General features: G+C 48.7%; 1 protein-coding gene across 1 annotated transcript in view; it reads left to right on the top strand.

Moving 5' to 3' along the window:
* SLIT3 (slit guidance ligand 3) overlaps positions 1–16,394 on the top strand; it is a 724,331-nt gene that overhangs the window by 117,785 nt on the left and 590,152 nt on the right. Inside the window, exon 4 of the mRNA XM_069555989.1 lies at positions 12,468–12,539. Within this exon, the coding sequence (XP_069412090.1) occupies positions 12,468–12,539 (72 nt within the window). The remainder of the gene's footprint in view (positions 1–12,467; positions 12,540–16,394) is intronic.

Below are 16,394 nucleotides of genomic sequence, written 5' to 3'. Positions count from 1 at the left end.
AGCTCAGGATGCTCCTCCCTCCCTGGCCTGGGCGCAGTGATTTGCTGGACCCTCAGAGCCTTCTTCTGAAACCAGAGACCTTGGACAATAAGGCCAAGGGCCACAGGGTTAGTTTCCTAGTCTGCTTTGATTCAGCTTCTCGTCCAAATGCAGAATGAGTGGATAGTCTGTGTATTCTCTGAAAGGACTGATGCTGAAGCTGAAGCTCCAATATTTTGGCCACCTAATGTGAATAGCCAACTCATTGGAAAAGACTCTGGTATGGGGAAGGATTTAGGACAGGAGGAAAAGGGGACGACAGAGGATGAGATAGTTGGATGGCATCATCAGTTCAATGGACATGAGTTTGAACAAACTCTAGGAGATAGCGGAGGACAGGGGAACCTGGCGTGCCGCAGGCCATGAAGTGTCAGAGTTGGACATGAACTAGTGACTGAGCAACAACAACTCCTTGTTACTGGCTCCTTCCTAGGATTGTTGGGAGGCCTTCCGGTCAACCAAGCACTTTAGAGTTAAGGAAGCAGAACGGAGAAGGGATTCTGACACAGGCTTTCCTGCCAGAGAGACTTCTGTCCAAACCTTATCAGCTGTGTGACTTTAAACAAGCTCCATAACCTCTCTGCCCCTCAGTTTCCTTGTGTAAGATACTGACAATAAAAGTGTCACTTTAAGGATGAAGTAAGATAATGCTTTTAAGCACCTCCCGCTGTAGTCAGCACACTGTAAGGGCCTGGCATCGATAGGAAAAAAGGAAGGAAGGAAGAACAAGATCACAGAGATCATTATTGCTGCTTTGAATTCAGTATGAGTCGCTCATTGTGATAGTTCTCACCAAATGCCCAAGTGTCCCTGTAGATTTCCTGTCTTTTGTGGTTAGGTCTGGCCATGTGACTAGTTCTGGCCAGTAGACTGAGAGAAGTGATATTAGTTACTATGAGGTCAAGGAACTGAAGACCTGTTGAAGCTCCTCCCTCCCACTCTTCCCCAACATACTGTGTTATTTTCAAGACGAAGCAAGCTTTTATGTGAGTGTGAAATCCATGTCTGTTGTGTTAATGCAATGAGATTGTGGAGTTCATTTGTTACTGTTAATAGCCTTGTTGACCAATACAGTCATCTATGAAGGAGAAATAAATCTCCCCTATTTCTGACCTCCTGGGGTATCTAGGAATGATGATAATGAAAACAACAGGGGCCATAAGAGCTACCATTTAGCAAGCCTTTGCGGTACACTGCAAAGCCCGTCACAGAGGCCCTCTTGGGTATCTCACAAGGTTCAAGTTTTACTATTACATAATAATTGTGTTCCTAAAATAAATTTAAAGCTATTCAAAAAAAAAAAAAAAAGGTTTCTCTTAAACAACTCAGTGGGGAAAAAACTGCTTAGGGCAAGAGTTTTAGACTAGGATGACAAAGTTGTTTCTTTTACAGAAATGTCAAAAGTAAAGGTTTTTAATTGCTATTAGGACATTTTGAAGTTACCAACTAAAAATAACAGATTTTCAAAACTGACAGAAGTCAACCTAAATGTCATTGAGCAAATGCTGAATTCCATGGAAGACAAGATTCAGGTCAACTGGCTTCCAAACCATGAAATTAAATTGTGGCTTGGTCCAGGAATGCTATTAAAAAGGAAGCCCTGTTAGAGCTCAATAAAGCTGCTACCCACCTGCCCCCCCCAACTCCCCCACCACAAACTGTCTTTTTAGAAAAAGACATTATTAAAAAAGAGGAAAATCCTAGTGGCAGAGAACAGTCAGTCACTAACCAGAGTGGCTCCTGGGTGTTGAAACTGGCGACCAGCAGGCTTTCCTCTTAAGTGTGCAGGGACCCTCTGATCCGGACAGTGCTGTAAGTCAGCAGTTAGCACAGATCATGTTTCTTGCTGAACTGATCAGGTTATATCCAATTTGCATTATGAAATTTGCATAGCAAGAAAAAACCTGAATTTGATGTGGTGGGCAGGGGAGGAAACCAAGAGAATATGAGGCCATCAGTGGCTACAGTGAATCTCTGTGGAAACAAGCCCTATTTAGGCTTCTCTGCTCTTGACTCTGCTCTGCTGAGGAGTTCCCCTGATATATAGAGTGGCATCTGTCCATCCTCATGGGGTTTGAAGCCTCTGAATTTGGTTCTGCCCTCCTCGTGGGTTCTGCCCTTCTTGTAGGTTCTGCCAGGATGTCTCCTCCTCCCCTGGGGGAGGGCTGGGGCTTCTGCTCCAAATAGCAAAGCTGCTTTGGCTCTTGTTGGTGTTTCTGAAAACACCAGAAGACCTGGAAGCCATCCAGCCTGCCTAGGAAAGTGCCTGGAGAAGGGGATTCAATTGATTTCATTACTAAAGCCAAGAGTCTCATGACCTTTGGGAATTAGCACACTGACTTCCTTCCTCCCTCCGGCCTTAGCTGAGCAGCTGAACATTCCACACCTCCAGAAGAAAGGGGAGGCATCCTGTGGGTGCTGGGGCCTGCTGCTGCTGAGCCTGCTTGCTTCTGGCCTGGAGGCCTCTCATCTATCCTGCACCCACTAAGAGGCTGCCCTGGCCTCATCCTCTCCTGCCTTTCTGCATAGTAGGTCAGTAGTGAGGCAGCTGACTCTGGAAGCTGCGTCTCCAAGAAGATTCTGGAAGCAGACAGACTCAAGCAATTAGATCTTCCGGGAGTCTTGTTCACCTGTAAACAGGATCCCTTCACCCAGCCCAGAAAAGCTATTGATTTTTCAGGTTCCCTAAATTGACCATTCCCAGTTTATGACTTATTCCTGAAATTCAAGAGGCCCTTGCTAAAAGCTCCCTTGTATCCCTGGGGTTATATGGCTCACAGTGGGTCATTGAGCAGATATTAGACATATTTCCCATGTAAGGACCTTTAGAACTTAATGGGAAGATGAGACTCACACACGAGGTAATAAGTCTTGACAGTCTATAATGAGGGTAAATTAAATACCATCATTATCCATGGTAGTTAAGAGCACAGGTTTGGCATTAGGTAAATGTGGGTTTAATCCCTGGCTCAGGACGATCCCCTGGAGGAGGAAATGGCAACCCACTCTGGTATTCTTGTCTGGAAAATCCCCTGGACATAGGAGCCTGGCGGGCTACAGTCCAAAGGATCAAAAAGAGTCGGACACAACTGGGAGACCAAGTACACACATCTGTGTTCAAGTCCATCACCATCATTTTGACTGAGTTTGGCTCTGGGCAGGTGGCTTACCCTTCTTAGGCCTTTGTTTCATTATTATAGGGTGACGGCTAGTACTACTCTTGAAGTTATTCTGTGGGGAGTTATATGAACTGGACATGGGAAGCCCCTTGTACAATGCCTGACTCATGGTCTTAGTGTTATTACCAGCTACTGCCACTAGCTGTCAAAATTATTTGACGGATCCCAGTAGTTTAGAAATACTGAATCTGAACATAGTCCCTTCTGTGTGATGGTCCTCTCATCTCTATTGTTTTTAGCACTAATTGGTCATTTTGATTAATCAGTTACCCAAGTGGGAGTCCCTGGGGCCACTTTTAACCCCTTCACTCCTGTGCCCCTCATATGCATTCACTCTCAAAACCCTATGGCTGAAACCTCCGATCTCTCTCCTCCACTCCAGTATGGCTCCTCCCCTCCCCAGGGCCTCACACAGCCACAGCGATTACTCAGGAGCCCTCTTAATTGCTCGCCTTGCTTCTGATTCCACCCTTTTTCAAACCAGGCTTACTGCTACTCAAGCTGCTGCTGCGAAGTCATTTCAGTCGTGTCCGACTCTGTGCGACCCCATAGACGGCAGCCCACCAGGCTCCCCCGTCCCTGGGATTCTCCAGGCAAGAACACTGGAGTGCGTTGCCATTTCCTTCTCCAATACATGAAAGTGAAAAGTGAAAGTGAAGTCGCTCAGTCTTTTGTGACCCTCAGCGACCCCATGGACTGCAGCCCACCAGGCTCCTCTGTCCATGGGATTTTCCAGGCAAGAGTACTGGAGTCGGGTGCCATTGCCTTCTCCGTACTGCTACTCAAGATAACTTGTTAAAATCTAAAACAAATGGCCATTCCCTTGCTCAGACTCCATCTGTGGCTCCCCCTGACTCTCAGTACACAGCCAAGCCCAAGTCCTTTCTCATGGCCCGCAAGGACCCTCGTTAATATGGCCTCTGCTGAGCCCTGGAGCATCACCCCTTGTGTTTCTCGGGCCATCTAGTCTCTGCGTGCAGCCCTGTTTCCCAAAAGCTGCTCCTCGGTCTCCTGGCCCTCCATGCGCATACTGCTCTCAAAGCCTAGAACCCGTTGTCCCTGTCTCCTGAAGAGTCAAAATTATGCTTCAAACAAGCAAACAAAAACTCCCAACCAGTTTCTTCGGGACGCCTTCCTGTCCCAGGTCTGGGTCAGCTGCTCCTCCTCTTGTGCCCCCGCAATAGCGTTGCTCACAAGATCGTGCTGCAGACTTTGGTTTCCACGTCAGTCTCCTTCACTAGCATCTGGTATCCTTCTTCATCTACGTCTTATTCATGCAGATACAGGAAGGGACCGTGTCATGCTCATCTTTGTGTGTTCATATTGAAAAGTGACTGGGAAGATGGATGGATGGATAGATGGATGGACGGATGGACAGACATAGGGGTAGAGGCTGGTTTTATGAATGGATAAATTAGTGATTGGATGGGTTTAATGGACAGACAAATGAAAGAATTCAATAAGGTGGAAAAAAATCTCTAATCAGATCTTACACCCAGGTTCTTCCAAGAAGGCCATCAGTGGTACCACAAAGCCAAGACTGTTTCTTGGGGCTTCACAGTTCAGGCTGAAAAACAGAATGACCTTGCAGCTGGCAGCCCGTGGACTTCTTGACCCTGATGCTCCCATTGTTGCAGCAGGAAAGCTGAAAAGGAATGTTGATCTTAGAGGAAGAGAAGACATCAGGTGGACTTGACTGATCACTGGCCGGGCCCACGTCTTGTCTGCTGACCTCCTCAGGCCTGCCCTCATGCGGGTCCCATTCGGTCCTTTGCACCATTCAGGCATCACAGGTTTATTTCCCGTTTGAGCTGTGGCAGCTGTCTACCTCTGGCCCCAGGTGACAGAGCAGCAGATGGCGTGAGTGATGGAGGGCATGGAGGCCAATAGCCGCTGTCTGCAGCCCAGCGCTTATCTGTCCCTCTGGCAGGAGAAAGACCTGTTTCCCTCTGTTCATTTTCCTGTCAGGAACTGCTCTTAAAGCAGCCACATGAGAAGTGCACCTTATGCAGCCTGGAGGCTTCATCAGCTCTTTGAGTAAGACCTTTCAGAGCAACTCGGGTCTCTAAATAAGAATGAATAAATCCCAGGATGGGATGAAGTAGAACTGTATCGAGCTCCCCTTGATAACAGAGAACAAGCGTGTGGCCTGCCCAAGCCAAAGCAGAAAGACCCTGAGGCTTTTAAAGGAAGGAGAGCCCAGCCCAGCCGCCCTGGAATCCTCATTCAGGGTTTACGAAGCAGCAGGCAGCGCACAATTGGCTAGATTTGGTTGTGTTTTTATTTTTGTCCAGCCGCAAATACCAGCAAAGAACTGAAAACGATTCCTTCCCTTCCTGGAGCCTCAGAGCCAAGCTGGTTTTATTTTTAGCTTCAACTCTGGTTTTGAGCTTTGAGCACACTCAATACCCTCCTCACTGCAGGCTGCGGTGGGCCAGATTTCAAGACTTTGGCCTGGATGGGTGCATGGGCTGTCTGGGTGTAACTCTCACCAGGCTTTGTGCCGCTGTGGATGTAGAGGAGGGCTCCAGACAGACCTACCTGGAAGCCACTGCTGGCCTCGGGGACCCAGGAGAATCCTCCTCAGGGAGGGGAGTGTCCTCAGGGCGGATGGTGGTCTGGGCAGGGGTGGAGGAGGTGGCCACCCTGGATGAAAGGAAGCAGAGCCAAAAAGACAAGAAGGGGATAAAAGGGCAGGATGGGGGAAAGGGAGTTGTGACGGATAGAGAGGCTTCCAGTAACCCCAGTGATTTAGAACCAGGCGCTGGAGGGAGACCGCTAGGGTCAATCAACATCCTGCCTCCACCATTTCCTATCACAGTAGTCTTGCAGAATGGGCTTCACCTCTGCATGTGTTGACATCCTTTATCCATCTGTCTGGCTTCCCTGGTAGCTCAGCTGGTAAATAATCCGCCTGCAATGCAGGAGTTCTCGCATCGATTGCTGGGTTGGGAAGATTCACCGGAGAAGGGATAAGCTACTCACTCCAGTATTCCTGGGCTTCCCTGGTGGCTCAGCTGATAAAGAATCCGCCTGCAATGTGGGAGACCTGGATTTGAACCCTGGATTGGGAAGATCCCCTGGAGAAGGGGAGGGCTACCCACTCCAGTCTTCTGGCCTGGAGAACTCTGCAGAATCTGTCTATTTGTTGCTGACTGCGTGCAGGCTTACTCCAGGTGCTTAAAGTCGGGGCTGTTCTCAAGTTGCAGCGTGTGAGCTTTTCATTGCAGCGGCTTTTCTTTTTGCAGCTGATGGGCTTAGGTGTCTTGTACCATGTGGAGTCTTCCTAGAGCAGGGATCAAACCTGTGTTCTGTGCATTGGCAGGCGGATTCTTAACCACGGGGCCACCAGGGAAGTTCCTTGATATCCTTTATCCGTAAGATGCTGGTAGTAGTGACCCCAGTTTCTGAGCTGCACTACCCGAGATCCTACCCTTCCAGCATGTAGCGCGGCATCTGACACAGAGTTATAAAGCAGCTCATTTTGATTGTGCCATGCTCTCACTGCAGAGCCACATGCTTTTACAGGCACTGTGTCAGGATTTACTGTAACCCACTGAGTAGAGTCATTTTGCAGGTGGAAAACTGAGGCTTAAGTAGCGAGGTAACTACCCCAAGGTCCTATGGCGAGAAGATAATAGAGCCAGACCGGAACCTAGTCTGGCCGATCCCAGAGTCAAAGCACCACACCTTCTCTGGGGCCAGTGCTTTTCCATGTTCAGTTCAGTTCAGTGGCTCAGTCATGTCCGACTCTTTCCAGCGCCATGGACTGTGGCACACCAGGCTTCGCTGTCCATCACCATCTCCTGGAGCCTGTTCAGACTCTTGTCTGTTGAGTTGATGATGCCACCCAACCGTCTCATCCTCTGTCATCCCCTTCTCCTCCAGCCTTCAACCTTTCCCAGCATCAGGGTCTTTTCCAGTGAGTCAGTTCTTCGCATCAGGCGGCCAAAGTATTGGAGTTTCAGCTTCAGCATCAGTCCTTCCAGTGGATATTCAGGACTAATTTCCTTTAGGATTGACTGGTGTTGGATCTTCTTGCAGTCCAAGAGACTCTCAAGAGTCTTCTGCAACACCACAATTCAGAAGCATCAGTTTTTCTTCGCTCAGCTTTCGTTATAGTCCAGCTTTCACATCCATACGTGACTACTGGAAAAAACAGAGCTTTGATTAGATGGACCTTTGTTAGCAAAGTAGTGCCTTTGCTTTTTAATATGCTGTCTAGTTTGGTCATAGCTTTTCTCCAAAGGAGCAAGTGTCTTTTAATTTCATGGCTGCAGTGATTTTGGAGCCCCCCAAAATAAAGTCTGTCACTGTTTCCATTGTTTCCCATCTATTTGCTATGAAGTGATGGGACCATATGCCATGATGTTAGTTTTCTGAATGTTGAATTTAAGCCAACTTTTTCACTCTCCTCTTTCCCTTTCATCAAGAGGCTCTTTAGTTCTTCTTCGCTTTCTGCCGTAAGGGTTGTGTCATCTGTATATCTGAGGTTATTGAGATTTCTCCCAGCAGTCTTGATTCTAGCTTGTGCTTCATCCAGGCTGGCGTTTCATAGGATGTACTCTGCATATAAATTAAATAAGCAGGGTGACAATATACAGCCTTGACGTACTCCTTTTCCTATTTGGAACCAATCTGTTGTTCCATGTCCAGTTCTAACTGTTGCTTCTTGACCTGCATACAGATTTCTCAGGAAGCAGGTCAGGTGGTCTGGTATTCCCATGTCTTGAAGAATTTTCCACAGTGTGTTGCGATCCACATAGTCAAAAGCTTTGGCATAGTCAGTAAAGCAGAAGTAGATATTTTTCTGGAACTCTCTTGCTTTTTCAATGATCCAGCAGATATTGGCAATTTGATCTCTGGTCTCTCTACCTTGTCTAAATCCAGCTTGCACATGTGAATGTTCATGGTTCACATACTGTTGAAGCCTGGCTTGGAGAACATGGAGCATTACTTTGCTAGCATGTGAGATGAGGGCAATTGTGTGGTAGTTTGAGCATTCTTTGGCATTGCCTTTCTTTGGGATTGGAATGAAAACAGACCTTTTCCAGTCCTGTGGCCACTGCTGAGTTTTCCAAATGTGGTGGCATATTGAGTGCAGCACTTTCACAGCATCATCTTTCAGGATTTGAAACAGCTCAACTGGAATTCCATCACCTCCACTAGCTTTGTTCATAATGATGCTTCCTAAGGCCCACTTGACTTTGCATTCCAGTATATCTGTCTCTAGGTGAGTGATCACACCATCGTGATTATCTGGGTCGTGAAGATCTTTTTTGTACAGTTCTTCCGTGTATTCTTTCCACCTCTTCTTAATATCTTCTGCTTCTGTTAGGTCCATCCCATTTCTGTCCTTTATTGTACCCATCTTTGCATTAAATGTTCCCTTGGTATCTCTATTTTTCTTGAAGATATTTCTAGTTTTTCCCATTCTAATGTTTTCCTCTATTTCTTTGCACTGATCACTGAGGAAGGCTTTCTTATCTCTCCTTGCTATTCTTTGGAACTGTGTATTCAAATGGGTATAGCTTTCCTTTTCTCCTTTGCCTTTAGCTTCTCTTCTTCTCTCAGCTATTTGTAAGGCCTCCTCAGACAACTATTTTGCCTTTTTGCATTTCTTTTTCTTGGGGATGGTCTTGATCACTGCCTCCTGTACAATATCATAAACCTGTGTTTATAGTGCTTCAGGCACTCTCTCTATCAGGTCTAATCCCTTGAATCTGTTTGTCACTTCCACTGTATAATCGTAAGGAATTTGATTTAGGTCACAGCTGAATGGTCTAATGGTTTTCCCTATGTTCTTCAATTTCAGTCTGAATTTGGCAGTAAGAAGTTCATGATCTGAGCCACAGTCAGCTCCTGTTCTTGTTTTTGCTGCCTGTATAGCACTTCTCCATATTTGGCAGCAAAGAATATAATCAATCTGATTTCGGTGTTGACCATCTGGTGATGTCCGTGATGTTGTTGGAAGAGGGTGTTTGCTCTGACTGCGTTCTCTGGGCAAAACTCTGTTAGCCTTCGCCCTGCTTCATTTTGTATTCCAAGGCCAAATTTGCCTGTACTCCAGGTATCTCCTGACTCCCTGCTTTTGCATTCCAGTCCCCTCTAATGAAAAGGACATCTTTTTGGGTGTTACTTCTACAAGGTCTTGTAGGTCTTCGTAGAACCGTTCAACTTCAGCTCCTTCAACAGTTTGGTTGGGGCGTAGACTTGGATTACTGTGGTATTGAATGGCTTGTCTTGGAAACAAACAGAGATCGTTCTGTCTTTTTGAGATTGCATCCAAGTACCACGTTTCAGACTCTTTTGCTGACTGTGAGGGCTACTCCGTTTCTTCTAAGGGATTCTTCCCCATAAGAATCCATATAAGAAGGTGGCTTATCACAGACAGAGGGGGCTGACAGGCTGAAGTCCTTGGGGTCACAGAGCATACACGCACCCGCTCAGTTATCACTGGCTGTCCGGGAACTGCCGTAAACTAAGGGTAGACTCCCTCTCATCTTCCTGTCCTCTGGGTTACCCCCGATCTCCCCACTTTAGTGACGGGAACACACAGAGCGGGTACTGGGGGTGATGAGAAGAGCACTGGTCAAACCCACAGAGACAGCGAGTACAGCAGAATGGGGCCGCCAGGGACACGCTGAGGGGTGGCGTGCTGCTGTCGTTTCACGCGCACAGGCTTCGACTCTGCACGATGGTAAAGCTCTGGAGATCTGCTGCGCGGCGATGTGAACATACTTCACTTAAAAGTGGCCGAGATGGTCAGTTCTGTGTTGAGGCTGAAGTGGGAAAGAGCACAGCGAGTTAGGTGGGGCAGGGAACCTGAGCTTACGTGCCCCGCTTGCCAGCCTTCCCTCTGGCTCCCTTCCAGTCAGGAGTGTCTCCAGCAGAGTGTGCACCCCTTCAGGCCTGAGCCACACGCTTCTCACCAGGACCTCACGCCCTGAGGTCGTAAATGCTTCTCTCCCACATGCTTTGCCCTTGTAAACTCCCTTCTGGTGTCGTGTCCCTCGCAAGTCTTTATCTGTGATCTGGAATAAAAAAGGGCAAACAACAATATCCTGACCCCACCCCCAGCAATCATAGCTGATTGGAGCACTGTGAGAGTGTGGGCTTTGGGGCCAGAAGCTGGGAAGAAGTTCACCTTTTCTTCTCTTCAGTTCACTTAGCTCTAAGATGGAATAACATGGTTATTCCACATAGCCAAACATGCATAGTTTAAGCAGAGAAGTTCAGCCATCTGTAAACTGGTCTTTGCACTGGGAGCCTCTGGGGAGTACGAATCTGAGGATTCTGAGGAGATTTGGGGACACTGGTTCGGGCTTCATTGATTAGGCTGCATAATGACATTTGCTGACAAAGGTCCATCTAGTCAAAGCTATGGTTTTTCCAGTAGTCATGTATGGATGTGAGAGCTGGACCATAAAGAAAGTTGAGTGAAGAAGAATTGATGCTTTTGAACTGTGGTGTTGGAGAAGATTCTAGAGAGTCCCTTGGACTGCAAGGAGATCCAACCAGTCCATCCTAAAGGAAATCAGTCCTGAATATCCACTGGAAGGACTGATGCTGAAGCTGAAACTCCAATACTTTGGCCACCTGATGCGAAAAGCTGACTCATTTGAAAAGAACCTGATGCTGGGAAAGATTGAAGGCAGGAGGAGAAGGGGATGCCAGAGGATGAGACTGTTGGATGGCATCACCAACTTATGGATATGAGTTTGAGTAAACGTTGGGAGTTGGTGATGGACAGGGAAGCCTGGCCTGCTACAGTCCATAGGGTCACAAAGAGTCAGACATGCATGAGCGACTGAACTGAACTGAATGAAATTTGGATAGAGAGGCCTGGGGGTGAGCATGGAGCGTGCCTGCATGCCAAGTCACTTCAGTCGTGTCCTCCTCTTTGTGACTCCATGGACTGTAAGCTGCCAGGCTCCTCTGTCTATGAGATTCTCCAGGCAAGAATACTGGAGTGGGTTGCCGTGCCCTCCTCCAGAGGATCTTCCCTACCCAGGGATCGAACCCAAGTCTCTTACATCTCCTGCACTAGCGCCATCTGGGAAGCACCGAGCATGGGGCAGGCTTTCCCTTCTGGCCTCACACTCCCGGGAAAGCAGCCCTCATGGGGGCAGCAGCAGTGGCGCACCATCCCTTGGAAGCTCAGGTGGCCTTCTTTACTGTGGGTATTACCGCGGACCGTTCTCAGGACAGCCTGGCTCTGCTGCTGCCATCCAACATGGGCTGTCCCTCCTGGCCTGGCCTCCAGCCCCACTGCACACCAGACAGTGGCCGGCTTCCCTGTTAGGCACAGTGGGGACAGCACCCAGGGCCAACATCGCTTTTAGGCAACCCATGAAGACGATTTAATTTCTTTGAAAATTAAAAGAAAAAAGTGAGTTTTTAGGTCAAGTAACTGTTAAATAACCTTAATGTATTTGTTTTTATACCAGCATAGTTATACATTGGGCTTCCCTGATAGGTCAGTTGGTAAACAATCCGCCTGCAATGTAGGAGACCCTGGTTTGATTCCTGGGTTGGGAAGATCCCGTGGAGAGGGAATGGGTGCGCATTCCAGTATTCTTGCCTGGAGAATTCCATGGACTGTATAGTCCACGGGGTAGCAAAGAGTCGGACACAGCTGAGCGACTTTCACTTTCATAGTCATGCAATACAATTTTTAATTCTTTAAATAGAGGAAGGTGCCCACAAAGGCGAAAGTACCAAGGGCCCATTTTGGCCCTTGAACCTGCGGTGATGCACCCACTCTCTTCTCTGCTCCCATAATGGCTGCTGTCTGTCCTCCCTGCCCCCACCACCCACTTAGAATCTGGAGTATTCTCTCTGGCATTTTATTTATTTTTAGGGACCCATTTCACATGCCCATCCCATCAGTTGGCAGTAGCTACTTAGAGCAAGCAATTGGTGACACGAGTTCAAAAGCCTGTCTGTGGTTCCTGGGGAAGAATGTGGTTGTCATCACTGAGTGTCATCTCTCTGAAGCTCGGGACAGGGGAGAGACGGCAAGCATGTTGTGTTCCCGCTTTCCACCTCCCTTTGCCTTTTATCCCCCACCTGACTCCACATTTTGCAAGAAAGAATATGCCTTCCACGTGCTGAGCGTCCCGTGATGAAAGATCTAGACGCCTGTAAGGCCTGCTGATGGATTGACTGAGGGAGTCTGTGAGTGCCCTTGGTCCAGTGTCATGTCCTTTGACATTTCTTCGTGTTCTTTTTCTTTTCCCCTTTCAGGCGCCTGAACAAGAATAAGCTCCAGGTCCTCCCAGAGCTGCTTTTCCAGAGCAACCTGAAGCTCACCAGACTGTGAGTAGAGTGAACTTGCATTCTCTGCCTTGTGTCTTGCTTGCATTCTCTGATACAGAGGATGTGGTTGCCTTAGCGCGGGGAGCCTGACCACGTGGAGCTTGGCAGTGAGTCCGCACGTGTGGGCGTCTGGAGCCCGGCTGCAGCGTGTGGGTGCCTGTGCTCCCCTCCGGCCCACCTGTTCTGCTCCCTCCTTTCAGAGAGTCACTGAAGTGGCCGGTGAGAGCTGTGGAGTTAGGCTAGTGCGTCTCTCCTTTATGTGGAGGGAGGAAATCCATCCTTTCACCTGGATCTGAATGTACCTCAGGGAAATGCCCTGAGCGGGGACTTGGAGGTGAGTTGGTTCACACAAGACAGTCTCGGAGGGTAGTGGTTTGGATTAAACCTGTCAACCTCACCTCCTTGCTGGCTAGAAGGGTTCCTGCCCTGTGCCTGCTTCCTCCCACTGCCAGTCTGGGAACTCTGGATCTGGAGGTCTGTGATTTGTGTGGGAAAGGAAGAAACACCTTGAACTTTGCTTTCTCTTTGGGATGGTCCAGGATATAATGAAGCGGTGAGACTTGGAGATGTCTTTGTGTATTTATTCAGCATGAGAGTTTGGATACTCAAGAACTGGAGAAACACATCCAGATGGAGAGTATGATTCACGAACTGGGGGTGTTAGGCAAGTGCTGATTGCCGACAGTGAACAGCTTCATGACTGTATCTGAGTATCTGAAAGTCCTTCTGGTGGCGACTAGTGTATGTTATGGGGTGAATTGCTTGCCCAAGGTTTAACTTCCTGGTTGGAGCAACAAGTGTCTGGCTTCTTAGCAATCAAGCAGCGAGATTTACAACGTGGCTGGGAGGACTGTGACGTTACTGGAGAGGCTTCTGCATGGTGGCCGCCATTCCCAGTCCAACGGCCATGTTTAATACCTACACATGCGGTCCACTGGTGCATGTAGGCTCCAGGATAAATTGGGAAATATGAAACACATGTTCATGTGCACTTAAGAATGAGTTCTGAGTTAGGAAACTGTATCTCTGTCTGTACACACGGCGAGAGACTATAGTCAGTCTCTCGGTGCCGCGGTGGTCTTGCTGGCCTTCTCTTGGGTGCACCTGGACTTCCTCACAATCTTCTCTGGCTGGCACTCCCTTTCTCTTGCTCAGTCTACCCGACTGACTGTGCTAAATGTGGGAAAGAGTGCGCCTCCCTTTCCACTCTTCCACTCTTCATCCACCTTGATGGATGTGAGGGTGGATGAAGTGCCGCGTGTATCTGGCAGAGCTGAATAGGCAGTACCAAATGGGCAGATGGGGAACCATTCTGGTTTTTCCCCTCCGCTTCCCTGGAGAGTTCTTTCCTTAAACACTCACTTAATAGCCATCTCTCCCCTCAGCACTACCTTGTGCCTTTCAGCCTGCTTTTAACTAAACCGTGCGAACTGTATGCCGTTCACCTGGACTCTCAGCATCACTTTCCAGCAAACAGAAGGGCCTGTGGGGCTGGGCTGCCAGGCAGCTTTGAGCAGGTGGGGTCTGAGGGTCCCGCTGCTGCAGGAGGCTGGGGGAGGGCTCTGGTTCCTGCTTCGCGCAGACATCAGCGGATACCCATTTTAGGCGGAGCCGATCTTGATCTGGGCAGAGGAGGCGTTTCAGGCTGCGGTAACAGGTCTCTGAGATGCAGGGTGCAGGCCCAGGCAGGCAGCACAGGGGCGTGGGGAGTCCTGTGTGGCAGCCTCATGGCCCCTTTCTGACTGAGAGAGGTCAGGGGAGCCACTTTGTCGTCTGTGCCTAAGTGTCCTCATCAGCAAATGATGAGAGACCCCCTCTTCCATTCACGCACCTCCCCAAGAAGCTGTCTGCACCCAAAGAGACTACTCTGTGCCTGCATTTTCTGGGGTCTGAAGTGCTCTGCACACATGATCAGCAGAGATAACTGCTGCTACTCCTGCAGTTCCCATCTTCACGACTTGTTTCTAATCTCCTTTTATGGGAGACTTGAAGAGACGAGGAGCTGCCATGAGAACTGTGATCTGTTACATGGAGCTTTTGCTTCAAGCCAGAGAGCAGAGGTTGGAAAGGTCCATTCCTCTCCAGGCTCCTGGCCAGGCCCAGTGTGACACACAGAGGCACTCGGGAGTGGGTGGATAGATGATAGAGGCCTCAGGTTATGAGCAGTGCACTCAAGGAGCTTTGAATCTTTTATCCATCATTCATTCAGGAAGCTTCTCCCAGGTGCCTGGGCTCTGTGCTGGGTGTTGAGCTACAGACATGAAGGATGACCTGTACCCATCCCGTCAGGACACACTCTGAATAGCTGCCAAAGAGCTGAGAGCTAAATGTATATATTTTTCATTGAAGCAGCTTTATTAACCTGGGTTTTGGCTATAATCAGCAATCCCTTTTTCTCTCTGGGCTTGGTCTTTGATTTTTCTTAATGGCCCTCTTGTGTCTTTGTCTTATTTTGTCCGCCACTCCAGGGCCTTTTTGGAAATAAGCAGGGTACAAATTAGAAATCAATAAATGTGCAATCATGAGTGTGTATACATATGCCACTGGCTCTGCTTTAAAAGAGCACTGACTCTCAATAGACACAGCGAGCCATTCTCCAAGGACTGCTAAATGGGGCTGCTGGGTGGCTGTCTCCTCCACAGCCGGCCATGAGGGTTAAGCAGCGATTCTAACACACTTTCTCTTACTAGATCTGCAGACAAAAACTGCTTCATAGTCAATGATTATCTAAAAAACACCTTTTGGAAAAGCTGTGGTCATATTTTAAGACATGTAGTGATGGGAAAGGGAAATGATATTCATTGGGATCCGATGTTATTATAGTATTGCTACTAACTAGTGACAGAAGTGGAGAAGGCAATGGCACCCCACTCCAGTGCTCTTGCCTGGAGAATCCCAGGGACAGGGGAGCCTGGTGGGCTGCTGTCTCTGGGGTCGCACAGAGTGGGACACGACTGAGGCGACTTAGCAGCAGCAGTGACAGAAGTGTGACTAAGGTCAGCCTAACCCCCAGGGGAGTGCACCAGTTCACGTGTGTGAGAAGGCCCGTGGTTGCTGTGGTTGGCTTTATTTATTACTTTTATTTTCTAGAGTAATTCTGTTCGTTTATTTTTGGTTGTGCTGGGTCTTCATTGCTGGCCGGGCTTTTCTTAGTTGCGGCGAGTAGGCGCTGCTCTCTTGTTGCGGCGTGCAGGCTCCTCACTGCAGTGGATTGTTTTCTGTGGCGCACAGGGTCTAGGGCATGCGGGTCTCGGTCGTCTTGGCTTGCAGTCTCTAGAGCGCAGGCTCAATAGTTGTGGCCCACAGGCTTAGTTGCTCTGGGTCATGTGGGATCTTCCCAGTCAGGGTGCAAACCCGTGTCTTCTGCACTGGCAGGCAGACTCTTTACCACTGAGCCACCAGGGAAGCCGCTGTGCCTGGGTTTAGAAACCGCTGGATCCAGGGGCGTGGTGGTGTCATCAGGACTTCGTCTCACGCTCTCCAGCCCTTGGAAGTGTGCATGGGATGGAGACAGCAGCAGGAGACTCGGAGGGGAGTGACCTAGCAACCAGGGTGGAGAGGGTGTCACTGACGACAGACATGCAGAAAAGGACTGAGAGTCAGTTGCTTACCTTGGTCACACCTCCGCCTCTGAGCAGGTGCCTGAGGCTGGTGACACGGTGTCCTCCGATTAACCAGTTTTTTGGCGATGATGGTGTGTGGGTCCTGGGAATGGATCTCCCAAAGGAAAGAATAATTCTGTTATCAGAAGACGGAGCGAGAGACCCCCGAACTTAAACACAGCCGATGTCTGCAAGTGTATTGAGCATCTAGTCTGTGCAGTCCCCTTTGCTTCCATTGAATGGCTTGGATCTT

This window comes from Ovis canadensis, chromosome 16, assembly GCF_042477335.2.
Source record: "Ovis canadensis isolate MfBH-ARS-UI-01 breed Bighorn chromosome 16, ARS-UI_OviCan_v2, whole genome shotgun sequence".
NCBI lineage: Eukaryota > Metazoa > Chordata > Mammalia > Artiodactyla > Bovidae > Ovis > Ovis canadensis.
Note: the sequence above shows the minus strand (reverse complement) of the source record. Positions and strands in the feature narration are given on the sequence as shown.